Source organism: Dendrobates tinctorius, unplaced genomic scaffold (assembly GCF_039654945.1).
Source record: "Dendrobates tinctorius isolate UK_male_01 unplaced genomic scaffold, ASM3965494v1 ptg000011l, whole genome shotgun sequence".
Classification (NCBI taxonomy): domain Eukaryota; kingdom Metazoa; phylum Chordata; class Amphibia; order Anura; family Dendrobatidae; genus Dendrobates; species Dendrobates tinctorius.
The window spans coordinates 51773917-51794746 of NW_027361679.1; the positions used below are offsets into that span (position 1 = coordinate 51773917).

The window sequence follows — 20830 nt, forward strand, 5'->3', positions numbered from 1 at the left end:
CCAGAGGCCCGGACCTGGGAACCAGTGGAGAATATCCACGCCCCACTCCTTATCGCGGCATTTGAGCATAGTGAGGCTCAGAGGGGAAGGGGCCCAAGGAGGGGGGGTAACGTTAGGCGTCGGGTTCCTGCAACTGCACAGCAGGGATCCAGAGCCTCACATCCTGCGGTCTCCCATTCTCCATCGACCGCAGAGGAACTTGCTCAGCAGCCCCGTCGTTCCTGACGCTCTGTTCAGACCAGCTCTGTGGGTCTGGCTGTTGCTGCCACCTCTGGGCCAGCAATAGCAGCACAGGCTGATCAGCAGCAAGTCACTTCAGAGACTATGTCCTTCCGTCGCTCCACTGAGCATTCTCACGAGACGATCTCCCATTGGAGATCGGAAGTCACATGCACAGGTCCTTCTCCAGATCTGATTGGTCAATTTCAGGGATCTGGAAGCTTCCAGTAGGTCTTGGCTATAAAAGGTTCGCATGGCCGCTTGGCCATGCGCTAGTATAGACTCTAGTTGCTACCTGTGTGAATGATGACGGATGCATGAACCTGCGAATGACTCATTAAGATCCCCCTCCCTGTGATATTACGTGTGTGGATAGGGACTTAGTCATAGAGTCAGCGCCAGTCAGTGGCACGCTACAGGCCACAGTACATATCTCCACAAAACTAGTGTCCGACAGTGCGCCCCATCCTGGGCATTGTCGTATTGCGGCTGTGTCAGCCGCCATGCTGCAGTCAGCAGCACTTGTCGGCGTTTGTGGTAGCGACGCCGCACGCATGGTAGGTGTAGACGGACACTGACCCTGTGCCTTGGGCCCTAGTCCTGTGACCATTTACCGTGCGTGCATGCCGCTGAGACCTGTGAGTCCAATAGGCTCGGTGTTTAACTTTATTGCTTTGGCGCCTCTGTGAATCAACAGAGTACGCCCAGCGCACACTGGGTGACGTTCAACCCGCGTGCGATATACCTCCATATTGCGTGTCCGCCATTACCTAGCAGTAGTGTAACACTTTCTGCACGGTGGACCCCGGGCGGTGAACGCACTTTCTATTATTTATTATTTAGTGCGTTCCGCCATCCCTAACATATAGAACCCATATCCACTGGCCATAATGTCTCATCTGATGCTGTCATAAGGAATACCTTATGAATGATGGTGCCTAATGGGCCAAAGTGAGGCCAGTAATCATACTTGCAGGGGTCCTATACAGGGGCGTGAGGGTCAGTGCGTTCGCATCAGATGAGACATTATGGCCAGTGGATATGGGTGCTATATCTGTGAATGGATATCATGGTGGTTACTTATTAGTCATTGACCACATGTATGGGGACATTTTGCAATAATATGGGTTCAGGCATCCTGGTGTTTTTATGGCACTGTGGTTCCTAATGGTTGCACCCACTGTCACCGTCTGTTTCTGCATACTTGTCAAATAAAGATTTATATTTTTATAATATTGATGGACTTTCTGGTCATATTTGTGGTCCTAACAGACTGCTCCCCTCTCTGTTGACACATTGCGTGCACTGCACGCTGTGAGGATTCTCTGGTACCGGTGCATGTGACCACTAGACTTTTTCCAGCTTCGTTTAATACAGTTGTATTGACTAGGCCACACCTATATAGTCAACATGTGGCCGGGAGAATGCATATCAGCATGTCTACAGTCACATAGAGTAGCCGCAGACTTGTAGCCTGTGACCGGACAACCGCTTTAATGTAGTCATGCTGTGAGAAGGAACAGGAATCTTGGGACACCACTTTCAGTGATTGGTGTTGGTTCCAGCAAACTATCCAGTGGATAGATGACAAATGTATGTTGTGGGAAAATGCATGCAAATTCAAGGGATCACTGTTTTCTCTGCTGCATATCTAGCAGTTCTCTGAATGCTGAGCTCTGTGTAACGCCACCCACACCTCTGATTGGCAAGTGAGGCGTCACTGGAGTCAAGATCTCTGCCTTTAAATTGTGGTGCTGTCAGATTGTGGCAAAAACCTGATGACAGATTCCCTTTAAATGCACAATAACAATGGAAAAAGCATACCTGTATTTATTAGTGTTATGAAAATTAATTTATTTGTAACAATTGAACATATTTTATTTGCTATCTCTGATAAATTTTCCCTGTTTTCAACTATAAAGATTGTCATACTATTTGTGATTTTAGGTTGGAGCAGACAAGGCTGACAGGGTTTATGAGGATCTGACGGATATGGAGAAGATTAGATCGGTGTTGCAGGACTATCTTGATGACTATAACATGACTAACACTAAAGATGTAAAGCTGGTATTTTTCCAGGACGCAATAGAGCATGTTTCCAGGTACAGGCTGTACATAGTGCAGTATGGAAATCCCTTGTAGATAAATCAGGAAAAGACAATACAATACACGCATTAACAACACTGAGATTTTTTTATGCAAATGTGTACATTCATGTTGACCGGTGGAACATATTAATTTGTAAAGTGCATATTGTACTTACTGTACAGTGGGGGAAAAAAGTATTTAGTCTGCCCCCAATTGTGTAAGTTCTCCCACTTAAAAAGATGAGAGAGACCTTTAATTGACATCATAGGTAGACCACAACTATGAGAGTCAAAATGAGAGAACAAATCCAGATAATCACCCTTGTTTGATTTGGTGAGATTTATTTGTCAAATTATGGTGCAACATAAGTATTTGGTTACCTAAAAACATGCAAGATTTCTGGCTCTCACAGACCTGTAACTTCTTCTTTATGAGGCTCCTCTGTCCTCCACTCATTGCCTGTAGTAATGGCACCTGTTTAAACTTGTTATCAGTATAAAAGACACCTGTCCACAACCTCAAACAGTCACAGTCCAAACTCCACTATGGTGAAGACCAAAGAGCTGTCGAAGGACGCCAGAAACAAAATTGTAGCCCTGCACCAGACTGGGAAGATTGAATCTGCAATAGGCAAGCAGCTTGCTGTGATGAAATCAACTGTGGGAGCAATAATAAGAAAATGGAAGTCATTCAAGACCACTGATAATCTCCCTCGATCTGGGGCTCCATGCAAGATCTCAACCCGTGGCGTCAAAATATTCACAAGAACGGTGAGCAAAAATCCCAGAACTACACGGGGGGATCTAGTGAATAACCTGCATAGAGCTGGGACTACCGTAACAAAGGCTACCATCAGTTACACACTACACTGCCAGGGACTCAGATCCTGCAGTACCAGATGTGTCCCCCTGCTTAAGCAAGTACATGTCCGGGCCCATTTGAAGTTTGCTAGAAAGCATTTGGATTATCCAGAATAGTATTGGGAGAATGTCATATGGTCTGATGAAAGCAAAGTAGAATTGTTTGGTAGAAACAAAACTTGTCGTGTTTGGAGGAGACAGAATGCTGAGTTGCATCCAAAGAACACCATACCTACTATGAAACATGGGGGTGGCAACATCATCCATTGGGGCTGTTTCTCTGCAAAGGGACTAGGATGACTGATCCGTGTAGATGAAAGAATGAATGGGGCCATGTATTGTGAGATTTTGAGTGCAAACCTTCTTCCATCAGCAAGGGCATTGAAGATGAAAAGTTGATGGTTCTTTCAGCATGATAATGATCCCAAACACAGGGCAACGAAGGAGTGGCTTCGTAAGAAGCATATGAAGGTCCTGGAGTGGCCTAACCAGTCTTCAGATCTCAACCCCATAGGAAACCTTTGGAGGGATTTGAAAGTCCATGTTACCTACGACAGGCCCAAAACATCACTGCTTTAGAGGAGATCTGCATGGAGGAATGGGCCAACATACCACCAACAGTGTGTGCCAACCTTGTGAAGACTTACAGAAGACGTTTGACCTCTGTCATTGCCAACAAAGGATATATAACAAAATATTGAGATGAACTTTTGTTAATGACCAAATACTTATTTTCCACCATAATTTGAAAAATAAATATTGCCAAATCAGACAAGGTGATTATCTGGATTTGTTTTCTCTTTTTGACTTTCATAGTTGTGGTCTACCTATGATGTCAATTACAGGCCTCTTTCATCTTTTTAAGTGAGGGAACTTGCACAATTGGTGGCTGACTAAATACTTTTTTTCCCCACTGTATACCTACTATATCAATATCAGTTCTGGTCAGTTTCTCATGTCCACCAGAATGGGAAAAAAATTTTTGTGCACAGACGCAAACAAATTGTGAATTTATTGGTGAAACATGAATATAGCTTTATAACTTCCTTTTAAATTCCCATTTTTAGTAGTAAAGTTTCCTAAACTTAATTATTGTTCTGAAAAACAGTATCTTGCTAAATAGGTTGATATTATATTCAAAAACTATCTCTTTTCAACATTTCATATATGAACACTTCATATAATATAGATAAAAAAAGTATATTACTATTTGTTCATAGGATTGCTCGAATGATCCGCCAGGAAAGGGGAAATGCTCTATTGGTGGGAGTTGGTGGAACCGGCAAACAGTCTCTTACTAGACTTGCAGCCCATATATGTGGCTATAAGTGCTTCCAAATTGAGCTGAGTCGGGGCTACAATTATGAATCTTTCCATGAAGACCTAAGGAAATTGTACAAAATGGCTGGAGTTGAAGACAAGGACATGGTTTTTCTTTTTACTGACACACAGGTAAAACAGAGTTCAATAAATTCTACATGTCTGTATTTTACATCCAATCATGACTTGAAAGGATTTCAATGCTCTGCACACTTGGTCCAGGACAGTAACATGTAATGCTGTCTAGCACAAACTCCCTGATCATTATAGCACATCATCATCCAGGCTAAGGGCCCTTTCAGAAAGTGTTTTCACCTATTTTCAGTGGCCCCATTGGCTATTGCTTACTAACCCCCAGCAAAATGGGATTTGGGTGTATGTGCCGACAGGACCATGGACTATAATGGTGGAGATGAAGTCAACGTGCGCTCTGGTGTGCATCACTTTTGACCGTCTAAACCTATTGGATGCGGACAGCAAGACGTGGTCTACTGCATCTTGCTGTCTGCCTCCATTAGACATATACGGTAGAAAATTATGCATGACAGAATACACAGTGACTGCGTCAGCACCATTATGGTCAATGGCCCTGTCATCGAATACACCCAAATCCCATTTTTCGCGGTGTTTTGACATTAGTACCGATGGATCCACTGAATGTAGGAGAAAATGCTGTTTCAAAGGGCCCTAAGTATCAGCCATCTAGATACACATGAATAAGAAAGGACAAATGTTTCGTAATCTAAAGGTCCCGTTACATTTAGCGATGCACCAGCGATCCCGACAATGATACGACCCAGTCAGGATCGCTGGTGCATCGCTAAATGGTCGCTAGTGAGCTGCCAAACAGGCAGATCTCACCAGCGACGTAGCGGTGGTCGACGGTCATTACTTACCTGTCAGACGGCAGCTCTGGTGACGACTTCCTCCCGCTTCCATGGGGTCGCTTGTCGGTGCCAGCAGGAAGCCGATGATGAGAAATGGACCAGGACGATCTCGCGGCTCAACGATAGCCAGTGGGGGGGCCGGTCGGAGGTAAGTGTCACATGTAGCGATATCGCTACCGATATCGCTGTTGCGTCACAAAATCGGTGACGCTATGTGTAAAAGGCCCTTAAATGAAGAGGACCTGAAGTGAAGTATCAGATTGTAAATAAGAGTAACAGATTCCAACACAGTCAATAACAGACTCGGTGATTGTTTTTGTTTAAAGTAGCATTCCCTTTTTTTTTTACATAATCCTGACTATCAATGTAGGTGTGATAATATACTTACCAATCGCCATCTTCCCTGGTTTCCAGTACCGCTCTTGTCCTCCTCTAGGTCATGTAAGCAATCATCTTCTTTTCTGACTCGCACGGGGACTGATTTGTGGGGCAGTGCTGCAATGTAAGCCTATAGATTCTTGTTCTGACGCTCCATAGAATTAAACTGTGAAGATGACTTCCAGTTCATCTGGAAATTTGTAATTTAAATTATATGACCTAGAAGAAGTCTGGAGTGGCAGGGGAAAACGGAATAGTAATCAGTAAGTATATTACATTACATATATAGGTAGAATTAGGAAAAAAATCCTTCTTTAAATGGGGCCTTCTAATTTCTTCAAAAATTGGGTCAAAGGGATGGAAATTGAATAAAACAATTAAAGACACTAATTCCATGATAAATGCATGTATCCTGCTTTGGTGCTCCCCACCGGTCTATTCTTCCCTTGCCCAAATACCCATGTGACTGCTCAGCCATATGGCCGCCATTACAGTCTCCAAATGGCTTGTTTCTGAGTTTCCCAAGATTCCCGAGTAGCAATTTGCTTACTTATGTAGTGAACACAACTTTAGTTATTTATCTGTACACCAGTATTTCTGAATTCTATAGATTGTTGTGGAGGAGTTTCTGGAAGACATCAACAACATGCTGAATTCTGGTGAAGTGCCTAATTTATTTGAGAAGGATGAGCTAGAGTTTGTATTGGCTGCAACGAGACCTAAAGCGAAAGAAGCTGGTATACCTGAAGGAAACAGAGATGAGGTACACCTATAGGATGTATATGCTTTTTTAGTAGCACACCAGCAATTGTAATTTTATTGGAACATTCTGGATATACGGAAGATCTCTTTCCAACCTTTTCTACACACATGCTGCGTGTACCACTGTATGGTGTCCACATACAGCATCATACCATTATATTCTCCTGTGAAAGCAATCACTTTAGACGGAAAAAGTCAACAACACTGTATCTACTGTAGAATGCCACTATTGTCTTGCAGGATGATTTGTTCCAAATCTCTGTATGACTCTGTATGTGATAGGGGTGGAGTAGGGTCCAATAGACCTCTAATACATAAATGAAGAAATGTAGTGGCACGCTGATTAATTACATTAACATACTTACACTTATAAATACAGTACAGTATTGTTAAAGAGAACCTTTCAGGAGAGCTCACAAAGGTGTATATACAGTACGTGGTAGTGATAGACAGCTTATAAAAATGAACCCTCTAAAATGTAACCTTTATTAATAGATTTAAAAACCAAAAAAGGAAAATCTATATACCAAGCTATAGATAACTAGATACTGCGATATTGTAAATAAATATAATAAATAGCTATTGCCACAGAAAAATTATTTTCATATCTATAACATAGCGTCACTCTGTCTGAAGCCTCTATGGACTGCGCAAGCGCACTGCGCAGTCTTACTCCAGACAGTGACGCATCCCCCTAAGAGATCACGGTATACGTAAGCACTGAACGCATACCGCGATCTCTGCAACACCTTAACAAGCCGGTGTTGCTGTTGCTGCGGGGTCTTGCACCTTGATGTGACAGGAGAGGGCGGGTTGTGGCGCCGGAATCGGCGCATGCGCAGTCCACGCTTACCTCCGCCATTTTTTTGAAGACACACTGCAGAAAGTGAGGACTGCGCAAGCGCCGAGTCCGGCACCACAACACGTCCACTGCAGACATGAATTGGCTCCTGCGCAGTTCGTGCTTACTGCCGCCATTTTCTTGAAGAAACACTGCAGTGTGTCTTCAAGAACATGGCGGCGGAAAGCGAGGACTGCACAGGCGCCCTGTCCGGCACCACAACACGCCCAGAACAGGACAGCGCTGGACACAGGGAAGAAAGGTGAGTATAAATGTTTTTTTTAATGTGTGCAGTTTAATAGGGGTGAGGGGGACCATTCATATCAGGATTGGGGGGTGAGCGGACCATGCATACCAGGAAAGGGGGGTGAGAGGACCATGCATACCAGGATTGGGGGTGAGGAGACCATGTATACCAGGATAGGGGGGGTGAGGGGACCATGCATATTAGGATAGGGGAGTGAGGGGACCATGCATATTAGGATAGGGGAGTGAGAGGACCATGCATACCAGGATTGGGGGGTGAGGGGACCATGCATACCAGGATTAGGGGGGTGAGGAAACCATGCATACCAGGATTGGGGGGGTGAGGAAACCATGCATACCAGGATTGGTGGGGGTGAGGAAACCATGCATACCAGGATTGGGGGGGGGTGATGAAACATGCATACCAGGATAGGGCGGTGAGGGTACAATGCATACCAGGATAGGGGGGTGAAGGGACCATGCATACCAGGATAGGGGGTTGAGAGGGCCATTCATACCAGGATACGGGGATGAGAGGACCATGCTTACCAGGATTTGGGGGTGAGAGGACCATGCATACCAAGATAGGGGGGTGAGAGGACCATGCATACCAGGAATGGGTGGTGAGAGGACCATGCATACCAGGATAGGGGGGTGAGAGGACCATACATACCAGGATTGGGGGGTGAGAGGACCATGCATACCAAGATAGGGGGGTGAGAGGACCATGCATACCAAGATAGGGGGGTGAGAGGACCATGCATACCAGGAATGGGTGGTGAGAGGACCATGCATACCAGGATAGGGGGGTGAGAGGACCATACATACCAGGATTGGGGGGTGAGAGGACCATGCATACCAGGATTGGGGGGGTGAGAGGACCATGCATACCAGGATAGGTGGGTGAGGGCACCATGCAAACCAGGATTGGGGGTGAGAGGACCATGCATACCAGGATAGGGGGGTGAGGGGACCATGCATACCAGGATTGGGGGGTGATAGGACCATGCATACCAGATTGGGGGTGAGGGCACCATGCATACCAGGATAGGGGGGTGAGAGGACCATGCATACCAGGATTAGGGCATGAGAGGACCATGCATACCAGGATTGGGGGGTGAAAGGACCATGCATACCAGGATAGGGGGGTGAGGCGACCATGCATACCAGGATTGGGGGGTGAGAGGACCATACATACCAGGATTGGGGGGTGAGGGCACCATGCATACCATGATAGGGATGAGGGGGTACCATGCATACCACGATAGGGATGAGGGAGGTGCCATGTATACCATGATAGGGATGAGGGGGGTGCCATGCATACCAGGATTAGGGGGTGAGGGAACCATGAATACCAGTATATGAATAAGGGGATACCATGCATACCAGGATTGGGCGGTGAGGGTACCATACATACCAGGATAGGGATGAGGGGTGCAGCACATACCCGGATGGGAGACCATATACCAATAAAAATGCCCGCCACCCGGGCGTAGAACGGGTTCATAGCTAGTGTAAATAAACAAAATCTTGCCCTGCTAATGTGTAATATACTGTTTCTTTCACTAGATAGCCCTGGAGTAAAGCTCTATCTAACCGCAGAGGTTGGCACCCTTACGTAAATGCAATATAATAATTAACTAGCCGTAATTAAAGGGAATCTGTCACCCTATTTTTCGCCTATCAGCTGCCGGCACCAACATCAGGGGCTTATCTACAGCATTCTGTAATGCTGTAGATAAGCCCCCAATATAACATGAAAGATAAGAAAAAGAGTTAGGTTATACTCACCTGGGGGCGGTCCGGTCTTGGTCCGATGGGTGTTGCGGTCCGTCGCCTCCCATCTTCTAACGGTGATGTCTTCTTCTTTGCGGCCTGTCGTGGCTCCTGCACAGGCGCACTGCTCTGCCCTGTTGAGGGCAGAGCAGAATTCTGCAGTGCGCAGGAGCCAGGACAGGCAGCAAAGAAGAAGAAATCACCGTTAGAAGATGGGAGGTGCCGTAGAATGCTGTAGATAAGCCCCTGATGTCGGTGCCGGCATCTGATAGGCGAAAAATAGGGTGACAGATTCCCTTTAATACTAATCAATCAAGATGATCTAGAAACCTAAAAACTCAAACCAGAGTAGTAGATAAGTAAGGGCCTATCAAGTGGGGCTCACACAGTATGATTTAGACAAGGGCATAAACAGTGAGAAATCTAAACAACAATTTCACTCATCTGCATTTCTCGCTGAACAGTATGTAGCCTCAATGCATTTACCCTTCAATCTGTCTTGAATGCTGCAGCCAGGATCATATTCCTCTCCAATTGTTACACCGATGCCTCTACCTTGTGCCAGTCATTACACTGGTTACCCATCCACTCCAGAATCCAGTACAAACTTATTAGCCTCACCCACAAAGCTCTCCATGGCTCAGCACCACCCTACATCTCCTCCCTTGTTTCAGTATACCACCCTACCCACGCCCTCCATTCTGCTGATGACCTGAGGTTAGCATCCTCAATAATCAGAACCTCCCACTCCCGTCTCCAAGACTATACATGTGCTGCGCCAATTCTTTGGAATGCACTTCCCAGGTCAATACGATTAGTCCCCAGTCCCCACAATTTTAAGCGTGCCCTGAAAACACATTTATTCAGACTAGCCTACCACCTCAACACATTAACCTAATCTATCCCTGTGTCACACAGCCAAAAGTTTTACCATAACCAGGTTCCCCGCATCATGTTCCCACATGCTTTATGCATCCATTAGCCCTCTGTGTCTGTACTGTTACACACTTAACATTATGGCTGGTCCATACAATCAGGGCAATTGTTACCACCCACCTTTCGTGTCTACCTTTTTCCTCATAGATTGTAAGCTGCAAGCAGGTCCCTCATTCCTCTTGGTATCTGTTATGATCTATGTGATTATTGCTATGCTGTAATGTCTATTGTCTGTACAAGTCCCCTCTGAAATGTAAAGTGCTGCGGTATATGTCGGCACTATAGAAATAAAATGTATTATTATTATTATTACCCTCCGTCATATGGTTCCTCAGGAGGCTCCAGGAAAAATGAGGCATCACAAAAGTGACGTCCGTGATGTGCGGTGGCCAAATTGCAGGTCTCTCATCTCTCATTACTATCACTTATCCTATTTAAAGTAAACCTGTCAGCAGGATTGTGCTGAGTAATTTACAGACAGTGTCAGGTCTGTGCCATTATACTGATTAAAATGATACCTGGGTTGATGAAATCCATCTTGTGGTTTTTGTTTAATCTTTATTTTCAGTTTCCAGTTAATGATATGCTCGTGCTCCGGGGCGGCCTGTGGGGGGTGGGGGAGTCTTCATGTGGTGCTCTGATTAGGTATTCACCATTATGGCTTCTGACAGGTCACTGATCCCTCAGTGACCTGCCCCCTAGTTTACGTAGTGAATATTATACAGTATATAAATCTTGGAAAGAAAAAAAAATCTTCTGCAGAGGGATTGTTTTAGTAATTTCAGAATTACATCAAACAAATGTGTATATAATTCACATGTGATCATGCTGCAGCTCAGGTACCAGTGCCTGCCTGCAGAAGTTTTTTTTTTTTTAAGATATACAGTATATAATATTCATTATGTAAACTGGGGGCAGGTCACTGAGGGATCTGTGACCTGTCAGAAGCCATAGGGGCCCGTTACATTCTTCAATGTCCCAGCGATCCCACCAACAATCCGATGTGGATGGGATTGCTGGGACATAGATAGCTGATCGCTGCTGAGCTGTCACATAGACAGACTCACCAGCGATCAGGACCAGCGAGAAAGCTGGTATCCACGGTAAACAGCAGGTAACTAAGAGCTGCGCGGCTCTTAGATACCCGCTGTTTACGTTGGATACCAGCTCCCAGCGTCGCTGATCGTTGGTCTCTCGCTGTCACATGCAGCGATGCGTGCTGGCCAGCAGGAGACCAAAGATCAAAAAATGGCCCAGGACACTCCTGCACGATCAGCAATAAACGGCGGGGGGGGGGTGCGGTCGCTGATGCATGTCACACACAGAGATATCACTGTCGAGATCGCTGTGGCGTCACAAAATCAGCGATCTCGCTAGCGATCTCTCTGTGTGTGACGGGGACTATACTGTTGAATACCTAAACAGAGCACTGTATGAAGCCCCCACCACCGGCCGCCCCGGAGTACGAGCATATCATTAACTCAAAACTGAAAATAAAGATTAAACAACAACCACAAGACAGATTTCATCAACCAAGGAATCATTTTAATCAGTATGACGGCGCCGACCTGACAGTGTCTGTAGGTTACTGTGCACAATCCTGCTGACAGGTTCCCTTTAAATATCCGTCCCCAATAAAAAATGTAGCTAACAGATAAACATAATGAGAAGGAGACCATAATGTTAAAGAGGACCTTTGCCAGTTTGAGCATTTTAAACTGACCACATTAGTAGCTGCAGAGCTAAATTAAACATATAGTTTTTCTTAAATTTATCATCTCGGTTTCAGAGATACTAGCTTGTTAAGTTAAGGTTATGATTGATGATATGACCAACTGGACATTAGAAAGTCTTCTCTGGGGGCATGTGCATGCATGGAAAAAAAAGAACATGCCCTCTTCTCTGAAGAACTGTAAAGCAGAGCTGAATGTAATTACAAATACTTCCAGATCTCCTTTCAAAGCAGTCAGTGCAAGGGGAGGGAGAATACAGCAAAGCTGAGTGTGATTACAGAAATGTCTGCAACTGCAGATCTCCTCTCACAGCTCTAACAGCTCTTCCCCTCCTCCTACTGATTTTCTTGAGGAGATCTATAAGTGTTTGTAATCACACTCAACTCTGCTGTACTCCCTGTCACCAACACTGACTGCAGTGAGAGGAGACCTGGAAATGTTTGTAATCACACTCAGCTCTGCTATGTACTCCACTCCCATACTGACGGCTCTTAGAGGAAATGTGGAATTATGAGTAATGAAATGCAGCTCTGATCTATATTGCACAGTAAGTGCAGAGATCAGAGCTAAGAGCAGGGATGCTGTCTATCATTAGATGTCTCACAGGAGATGACTGCGATGTTTTTTCCCCTTTCCATGACTGCTTATGGTTGACTTAGATCATGCAGTGGACAGTACATGCACCCAGAGAGGTATCTGTGCTAATTCCCCCATAGATTTATCGTAACTTATAACTTAATCTTTACAAGTTAATATATCCACAACGAAGATGAGAAATTAAAAACAAAAACAAAAAAAAACTAGTTTTGCAGCATGATTCCCAAAAGTTAATTCCTAACTCTGTCTTATTTGGTTGTATTCCTGTTATATGTTTATGACTGGATTACTTATCACTTTCTCATTATCTACAAGCTTGTTCTAATGCATTCAGCACTGCAGCTCTACTTTTTCAGCTCCATAAAACTCTGAAATGTTCCTTTACAACAACTTTCCAACTCCTTATTACATACATATTGCAGAATAGGACACATATGCACTTTCCATTGTGATATACAGATTCTGTCTCTGGTTTTCCAATCTAGGTATTTCAATTTTTTATAAATCGAGTGCGTCAAAAGCTGCACATTGTGCTCTGTATGAGTCCAGTTGGAGAATCTTTTAGAGCAAGATGTCGTATGTTTCCATCGCTTGTCAATTGCTGCACTATTGACTGGTTTGTACAGGTTAGTATCATGAAGAATGTAGTAATAACTATGAATCATATTGTTTCATTGCAATCAATATGTTATGTAAGATCAGAAAAACTGTTTTCTTTTTCCTTAAAAACAGCGCTACTTTTATACATGTACTGCGTTTTGTAATGCAGCTTAGCCCCAATAAAGTAAATGGACAGAACTGTAGTGGGAACTGATTCTGGAATAGCTGACCTTCCTTTATGTTAGATAATCCCGTATTACCATGTGTCATGCAAAATTTATGTTTATTCTTAATTAAAGTAACATTTTCCACTAATGCTGTATAATGAGCAAGGGGGACATGTTTGATGAGGGGATGGGGTGGGGAAAGGTCAGAGGAGCGACAGACTGTTATTGTTTTTTTGTTTATTAACTTAAAGGGAACCTGTCACCAGGAATAACTATGTTAACCGAATCTTTATTCTCCTCGCCAGCATTCGGTATTGTAATAAGAATGCAGAGTGGCCGCTGTAGCCATGTCCCAGTCCCTAAACTGATACTGGCACTACATTGCAGCTGGTTGTCAGTCAGTGCCAGGGGCATGGTTACAGTCAGGGCCGCTCTATATACTCAGAGTAGTGACTGAACCGGCACCACCCCCACCCCTATAACTGAATACCGAAAGCTGGCGGGGAGAGTAAAGATAATTTTTTTTCCCGCTGCATTCAGCTGCATGCAGGCGCTGGATAGTATCATAACGCAGTTAACCTGCAGATTAACCCCATATCTGAAATTTAACAGCGTTAATCCTGGTGACAGGTTCCCTTTAGTGTGTGGAGATTCCAGCAGCCAGTCAGGGTGCAGAAACCATCCACAACGTCCAGACACAAGGGCTTCTGTCACTGGCTGCCAAAGCCACATGTCCCTCTCCATATAAAAAACGGACATGTTGTTTTTGCATCATCTTGTCTGTGTAACAGTGCAGAGAGGCTGTTCCTGCTGCTGCAAGTAGTCAGATAATTGGCTGTCAGTTAGTTCAGCTAGCTAGGATCCTGTGTAAAATCAACCTTCCAGTATCTAAATCATTTTTGCTAATAGTGTCGTGCAGCCAGGAGTGCACATTTCAGAATCTAAATAGTTTGTGCTACTCATGTGTTCCAGACACCAGGCCACATTTCAGAATCTAAATCCTTTCTGCTGCTCGTGTGTTCCAGACAACAGGCCACATTACTGAATCTAAATCCTTTCTGCCAATATTGTGGTCCCGACACCAGGCCACATTTCAAAGCCTAAATCCTTTCTGCTAATAGGGTGGTCCAGCCAGGAGTCCACATTTCAAAATCTAAATCATTTGTGCAAATTGTGTGGTCCAGCCAACAGTATACATTTTAGCATCTAAATCCTGAGTGCTAAATGTGTTGTCCATCCAGGAGTCCAGATTTCAGCTTCTAAATGTTTTGTGCTTATTCTGTGGTCCAGCCACACTAGCTCAACAAATAAATGCAGATTGTTAATATATTGACAGGTGACTGACAGGTGTGGTTCTAGGGTTGTGAAACAGCTGGTTAAAAGAGGAGAAGGGTACATCCAACATGAGCGGGGAAACACTGGAGCATATGCTTTTTCTAGCCCTCATCTACAAGGCGTAAATTAGGGCATCCCTTAAGCTCACTGCTTTGGTGTAACACTGGACTCTGACCTCTGTTTCAAAACACATATCCATGCCCTTTCCATTTCCTGCCGACTACAACACAAAAATATTTCCCATACATTCCTTAATCATAAATCTGCAAAAACCCCATTCCATGCACTCATCTTCTCCCGCCTTGACGACTGCAACCTCCTGCTTTGTGGCCTCCCTTTTAACAGTCTCACGCCCTTCCAATCTATCCAATAGATACATCGACGAAAGCCGGCAATTCATCTACTGCATTAGAATAGAATAGATATATACGCATAGAATAAATATAAAGATGTCAGTCATATATGTAATTAGTACAGTGCATGTGCAATTTACTGTATATGTATTTAATTAATAAATGATTATTTTTCAGAAAAAAATGTTGTGGGCTCCCGCATAATTTTCATAACCAGCAGAGGGATAATCGACGTCTGGAGGCTGATTATTATTGCCTGGGAAGAAGGTAATACCCATGGAGCTTCCCAGGCTATTAATATCAGCTTACTGCTGTATACTTAGCCTTTACTTGTTATTAAAATGTGGGAGCCCCCTGGCACATTAACCCCCGGTACACTGCTATCAAACATGATCGCAGTGTACTGGGGACATAGGGAAGAATCGCGCAGGGAGGGGGCTCCCTGCGTGCCTCCCTGAGCCCCTCGGAACAACGCGATGTGCTTGAGTTGTTCGACGGCCTCCTTCCTGCAGGCCCCCGGATCCAAGATGGCCATGGGGGCCTTCGGGGTCCTGCAGGAAGGTGGCTTCTCAGTGCCTGGAAGCAGGCACTGAGAAGCTGCCTGCACTGCCTGTCAGATCACTAATCAGATACAGTGCTCTGCAAAGTGTGAGATCAGCGATCTGACACTATGTAGTAATGCCCCACACTGGGACAAAGTAATAAAGTAAAAAAAAAGTGTAAAAATAATTTTTTAAAAATTCCTAAATAAATAAAAAAAATTCCCTAATAAATTATTTTTTTTGTAAATAAAAAAAACAATAAAAGTACACATATTTAGTATTGCCGCGTCCGTAACGACCCGCCCTTTAAAACTGTCCCACTAGTTAACCCTTTTAGTGAACTCCTTTAAAAAAGGCAAAAACAATGGTTTATCATCATACTGCCGATCAAAAAGTGCAATAACACACGATCAAAAAGACGAATATAAATAAACATGGCACTGCTGAAAACGTCATCTTGTCCCTCAAAAAACAAGCCACCATACAGCATCATCAGCAAAAAAATAAAAAAGTTATAGCTCTCAGCATAAAGCGATGCAAAAATAATTATTTTTTATATAAAATTGTTTTTATTGTATAAAAGCGCCAAAACATAAAAAATAAATAAGGTATCTCTGTAATTATACTGACCCAAAGAATAAAACCGCTTTATCAATTTTACCACACGTGGAATGGTGTAAATGCCTCCCCCAAAAGAAATTCATGAAATGCTGGTTTTTGTTCATTCTGCGTCCCAAAAATCAGAATAAAAAGCGATCAAAAAATGTCACTTGCCCGAAAATGATACCAATAAAAACGTCAACTCGTCCCGCAAAAAATAAGACCTCACATGACTCTGTGGGCCAAAATATGGAAAAACTATAGCTCTCAATATGTGGTGATGTAAAAACTATTTTTTGCAATAAAAAGCGTTTTTTAGCGTGTGACAGCTGCCAAACATAAAAACCCGCTATAAATAGTAAATCAAACCCCCCTTTATCACCCCCTTAGTTAGGGAAAAATAATAAAATTAAAAAAATGTATTTATTTCCATTTTCCCGTTAGGGTTAGGGTAAGGGCTAGGGTTAGGGTTGAGATAAGGGTTAGGGGTGTGTTGGGGTGAGGGTTGGAGTTAGAATTGTAGGGTTTCCACTGTTTAGGCACATCAGGGGCTTTCCAAACGTGACATGGCATCAGATCTTAATTCCAGCCAATTCTGCGTTGAAAAAGTCAAACGGTGCTCCTTCCCTTCCAAGCTCTGCCATGCGCCCAAACAGTGGTTTACCCCCACATATGGGGTATCAGCTTACTCAGGACAAATTACACAACTACTTTTGGGGTCCAATTTCTCCTGTTACTCTTGGGAAAATAAAAATTGGGAGAAAAATATCATTTTTGTGGAAAAAAAGTATTTTTTTATTTTTATGGCTCTACGTTATAAACTTCTGTGAAGCACTTGGGGATTCAAAGTGCTCACCACACATCTAGATAAGTTCCTTGGGGGGGTCTAGTTTCTAAAATGGGGTCACTTGTGGGGGGTTTCCACTGTTTAATCACAGTTTTAAAAAATATTTGGCAAGAGACCAAAGAGGCTCACAAATGTCTCTTGTAGCGCTGCTAAAATTATAAACTTTATTACAAAAATTACAAACAATTAATAAAATTAAATTATCACTGCATCACACCTTAAAGAAATGATCACCAAAGGGATCCCTATGCTGGCCTGTGTATCCCTACCTGACAGCGGAGATTGGAGCCCTATGACCTGCGCAGATGGCCCCCCCACTCCACGACGGCTCTCCCTGCTCACCCTATAGGGCCCTATGGTGGCAGGGGTGTGATAAGGAGTTAAGCAGGTAGTTGAGAAAGAGGAGGGATGTGTAAAACAGATCTTCTTGGCTTGATGGTAATAATTAGTTGCTTCTTTCAATAAATCTTCTTCCTACAATATGCTGTATTAACTGTTCTTTCTATAGAGAAGACTATTATATTAGGTGTTCTTCTTCCTTTTCGCTATCTAATCCAATTCTTTTTTTATGATAAGTATATATTTGAAAAGCTCCCCTGGGACCAAAAGAAATTGAAGGAGCTTATTAGATGGTATAAAAGTGTGTTATAATAGTATATAATATACAAAGCTGCCAAGAGGTCTGCTCTCTAACTAGGTGATTACCAATATGCCCATACCAAAGAATGCCCTAAATAGAGCAAAAGATATATAAATAAACACAGCAAACTCACATGTTGCACAGTTGTGAATGTTAGACAAGGGTTAAGTGCACCAAAAACATTCACGTGCACACAAAACTACAAGCCAGAAAGAACTATATACATAGAGTTGCACCCAATCATGCAACTTATAGCACAAAAAGGGTTAAATACCCTAATAACAAATGGATTGAAAAGCCATAATAAAAGCCAATGAAACTCCAAGATTACAAAACTCGACGCGTTTCCCCTCTTCCGAGGTTCATCAGGAGTGTGATAGAAAAATGGAGTACTTAGCTTGTAAACGAGATAGGAGATGCGGCTTGATAATCCAGGGGCAATCCCCCATTGGTATGATGCACCTCCCTTTGGTGATCATTTCTCTAAGGTGTGAGGCAGTGTATACTTTAATCTTATTGTTTGTAATTTTTGTAATAATGTTTCCACTGTTTAGGCACATCAGGGGCTCTCCAAACGCGACATGACACCCGCAGACCATTCCGTCAAAGTCTGCATTCCAAAACATCACTACTTCCCTTCCGAGCCCTGACGTGTGCCCATACAGTAGTTTTCTCCCACATATGGGGTATTGTTATGATTGAGTCACCGTAGGAGGCAAAAACAGAAATGCTAGCTAAGTCCAGAAAACCAGAGAAGTTGGCATCTATCAGATTGCAGACCCCTGAACCTATCAACACAACTAGCAGTAGCCGTGGGGGGTTCCTACGATGACCTAGACCCCTCGATCACAGCCGGAGAGATACATAGGCCTAAAGAAGGAAAGGGGAAATCTAACTGCCCCAGAGCAGACCCCAAAGCAATAGGCAGCCCCCCACATATAATGACGGTGAAGCAAGATGAAAACACTTACACAGACAGAAAGACAGGCTGAGCAAAGACGGGGCCCAAAAACTACCTAGATAGGAATGGATAGGAAGACTGCTGTCTGCAATCTGCCAAAACCCTATCAGAGACAAAAGCCAACAAGCTGATATTACTTTCAGAAGACAGAGCTCACGGAACACTGCACACTCCAGCAGGGAAGGCAGAATCCAAAAAGCAAGAAAAACAAAAACAAATCTTAAATGCAAAAAGGCAAAACAGAAAACTTAGCTTTAGGAGAGCAGGAATCAGACTGGTGTCCAAGAGTCCACAGAGAAATCACCCGCAGGGCAGAAAGGGCGTAGGCTGCCTTAAATCCAGTCAGAGACTCCACTCAGCCAATCGTCTTCATTAGTCCCAGGTGCCTGATAATCAGGCTCACTACCTTCCTTCACTAGAATAGGGAGTTCACCAGGCCTCAGTGACGGAGGGGAAAATGAACTCACAACAGGGTATCAGCCTGCTCAGGACAAATTGGACAACAACTTTTGGGGTCCAATTTCTCCTGTTACCCTTGGGAAAATAAAAAATTGGGGACTAAAAGATCATGTTTGTGGAAAAAATATGATTTTTTTTATTTTCACGCCCGGGCGTTATAAACTTCTGTGAAGCACTTTGGGGTTCAAACTGCTCACCACACATCTAGATAAGTTCCTTGGGGGTCTAGTTTCCAAAATGGGGTCAATTGTGGGGGGTTTCCACTGTTTAGGCACATCAGGGGCTCTCCAAACACATCTTGTGCCCGATCTCATTTCCAGCCAATTTTGCGCTGAAAAAGTCAAACGGCGCTCCTTCCCTTCCGAGCTCTGCCATGCACCCAAACAGTGGTTTACCCCCACATATGGGATATCAGCGTACTCAGGACAAATTGCACAATAACTTTTGTGGTCCAATTTCTCCTGGTACCCTTGGTAAAATAAAAAAATTGGACCTGAAGTAATTTTTGTGTGAAAAAAAGTGAAATGTTCATTTTTTTTTAAACATTCAAAAAATTCCTGTAAAGCATCTGAAGGGTTAATAAACTTCTTGAATGTGGTTTTGAGTACCGTCAAGGGTGCACTTTTTAGAATGGTGTCACTTTTAGGTATTTTCTATCATATAGACCCCTCAAAGTGATTTCAAATGTGATGTGGTTCCTAAAAAAAAAATGTGTTGGAAAAATGAGAAATCGCTGGTCAACTTTTAACCCTTATAACTTCCTAACAAAAAAAAATGTTGGTTCCAAAATTGTACTGATGTAAAATAAACATATGGGAAATGTTACTTAAGTTTTTTGTGTGCCATGTCTCTGTCATTTAAGGGCATAAAAATTCAAAGTTGGAAAATTGCAAAATTTTCAAAATTTTTGCCAAATTTCCATTTTTTTCACAAATAAACGCAAGTTATATCTATGAAATTTTACCACTAACATGAAGTACAATATGTCACGAGAAAACAATGTCAGAATCACTGGGATCAATGGAAGCATTCCAGAGTTAATACCTCATAAAGGGACAGTGGTCAGAATTGTAAAAATTGACCCGGTCATTAACATGCAAGCCACCCTTGGGGGTAAAGGGGTTAATAGGCTAGGAAGAGGCAATGGATATTGGCCCCATTCCAGACTAAAAGCATCAGTCCTCATCCACCCCAGAAAATCTGGAACTTGGGCTTGCGCTTCCCACTTGCCTTGGTGCAGTGGAAGGTGAGGTGATAGTTGGGGGAATTGATGTCACCTTTGTATGTTCAGGTGACATCAAGCCCAGAGGTTAGTAATGGAGAGGCATCAATAAGACACCCCCCATTACTAACCCCATAGTAATATTGTACAAAAAAAACACTCACACCCTGAATAAAGTCCTTTAATTGAAAGAATGACACAGATTCCTTTAACCCCTTCACCCCGAAACCTGTTTTCACCTTCCTGGCCAGGCCATTTTTTTCAATTCTGACCACTGACAGTTTATGAGGTCATAACTCTGGAGCGATTCAATAGATCACACTGATTATGAGACTGTTTTTTCATGACATATTGTACCTCATGATAGTGGTAAAACTTCTTTGCTATGACTTATGTTTATTTGTGAAAAAATTGGAAATTTGGCAAAATTGAATATTTTGCTGTTTTCAAACTTTTAATCT

General features: G+C 43.4%; 1 protein-coding gene across 1 annotated transcript in view; it reads left to right on the plus strand.

Annotated features, from left to right (window-relative positions):
• The window catches only part of DNAH6 (dynein axonemal heavy chain 6), a 570270-nt gene that overhangs the window by 276874 nt on the left and 272566 nt on the right, over positions 1-20830 (plus strand). Inside the window, exons 45-48 of the mRNA XM_073542156.1 lie at positions 2167-2321; positions 4388-4619; positions 6363-6515; positions 13129-13269. Of these exons, the coding sequence (XP_073398257.1) occupies positions 2167-2321; positions 4388-4619; positions 6363-6515; positions 13129-13269 (681 nt within the window). The remainder of the gene's footprint in view (positions 1-2166; positions 2322-4387; positions 4620-6362; positions 6516-13128; positions 13270-20830) is intronic.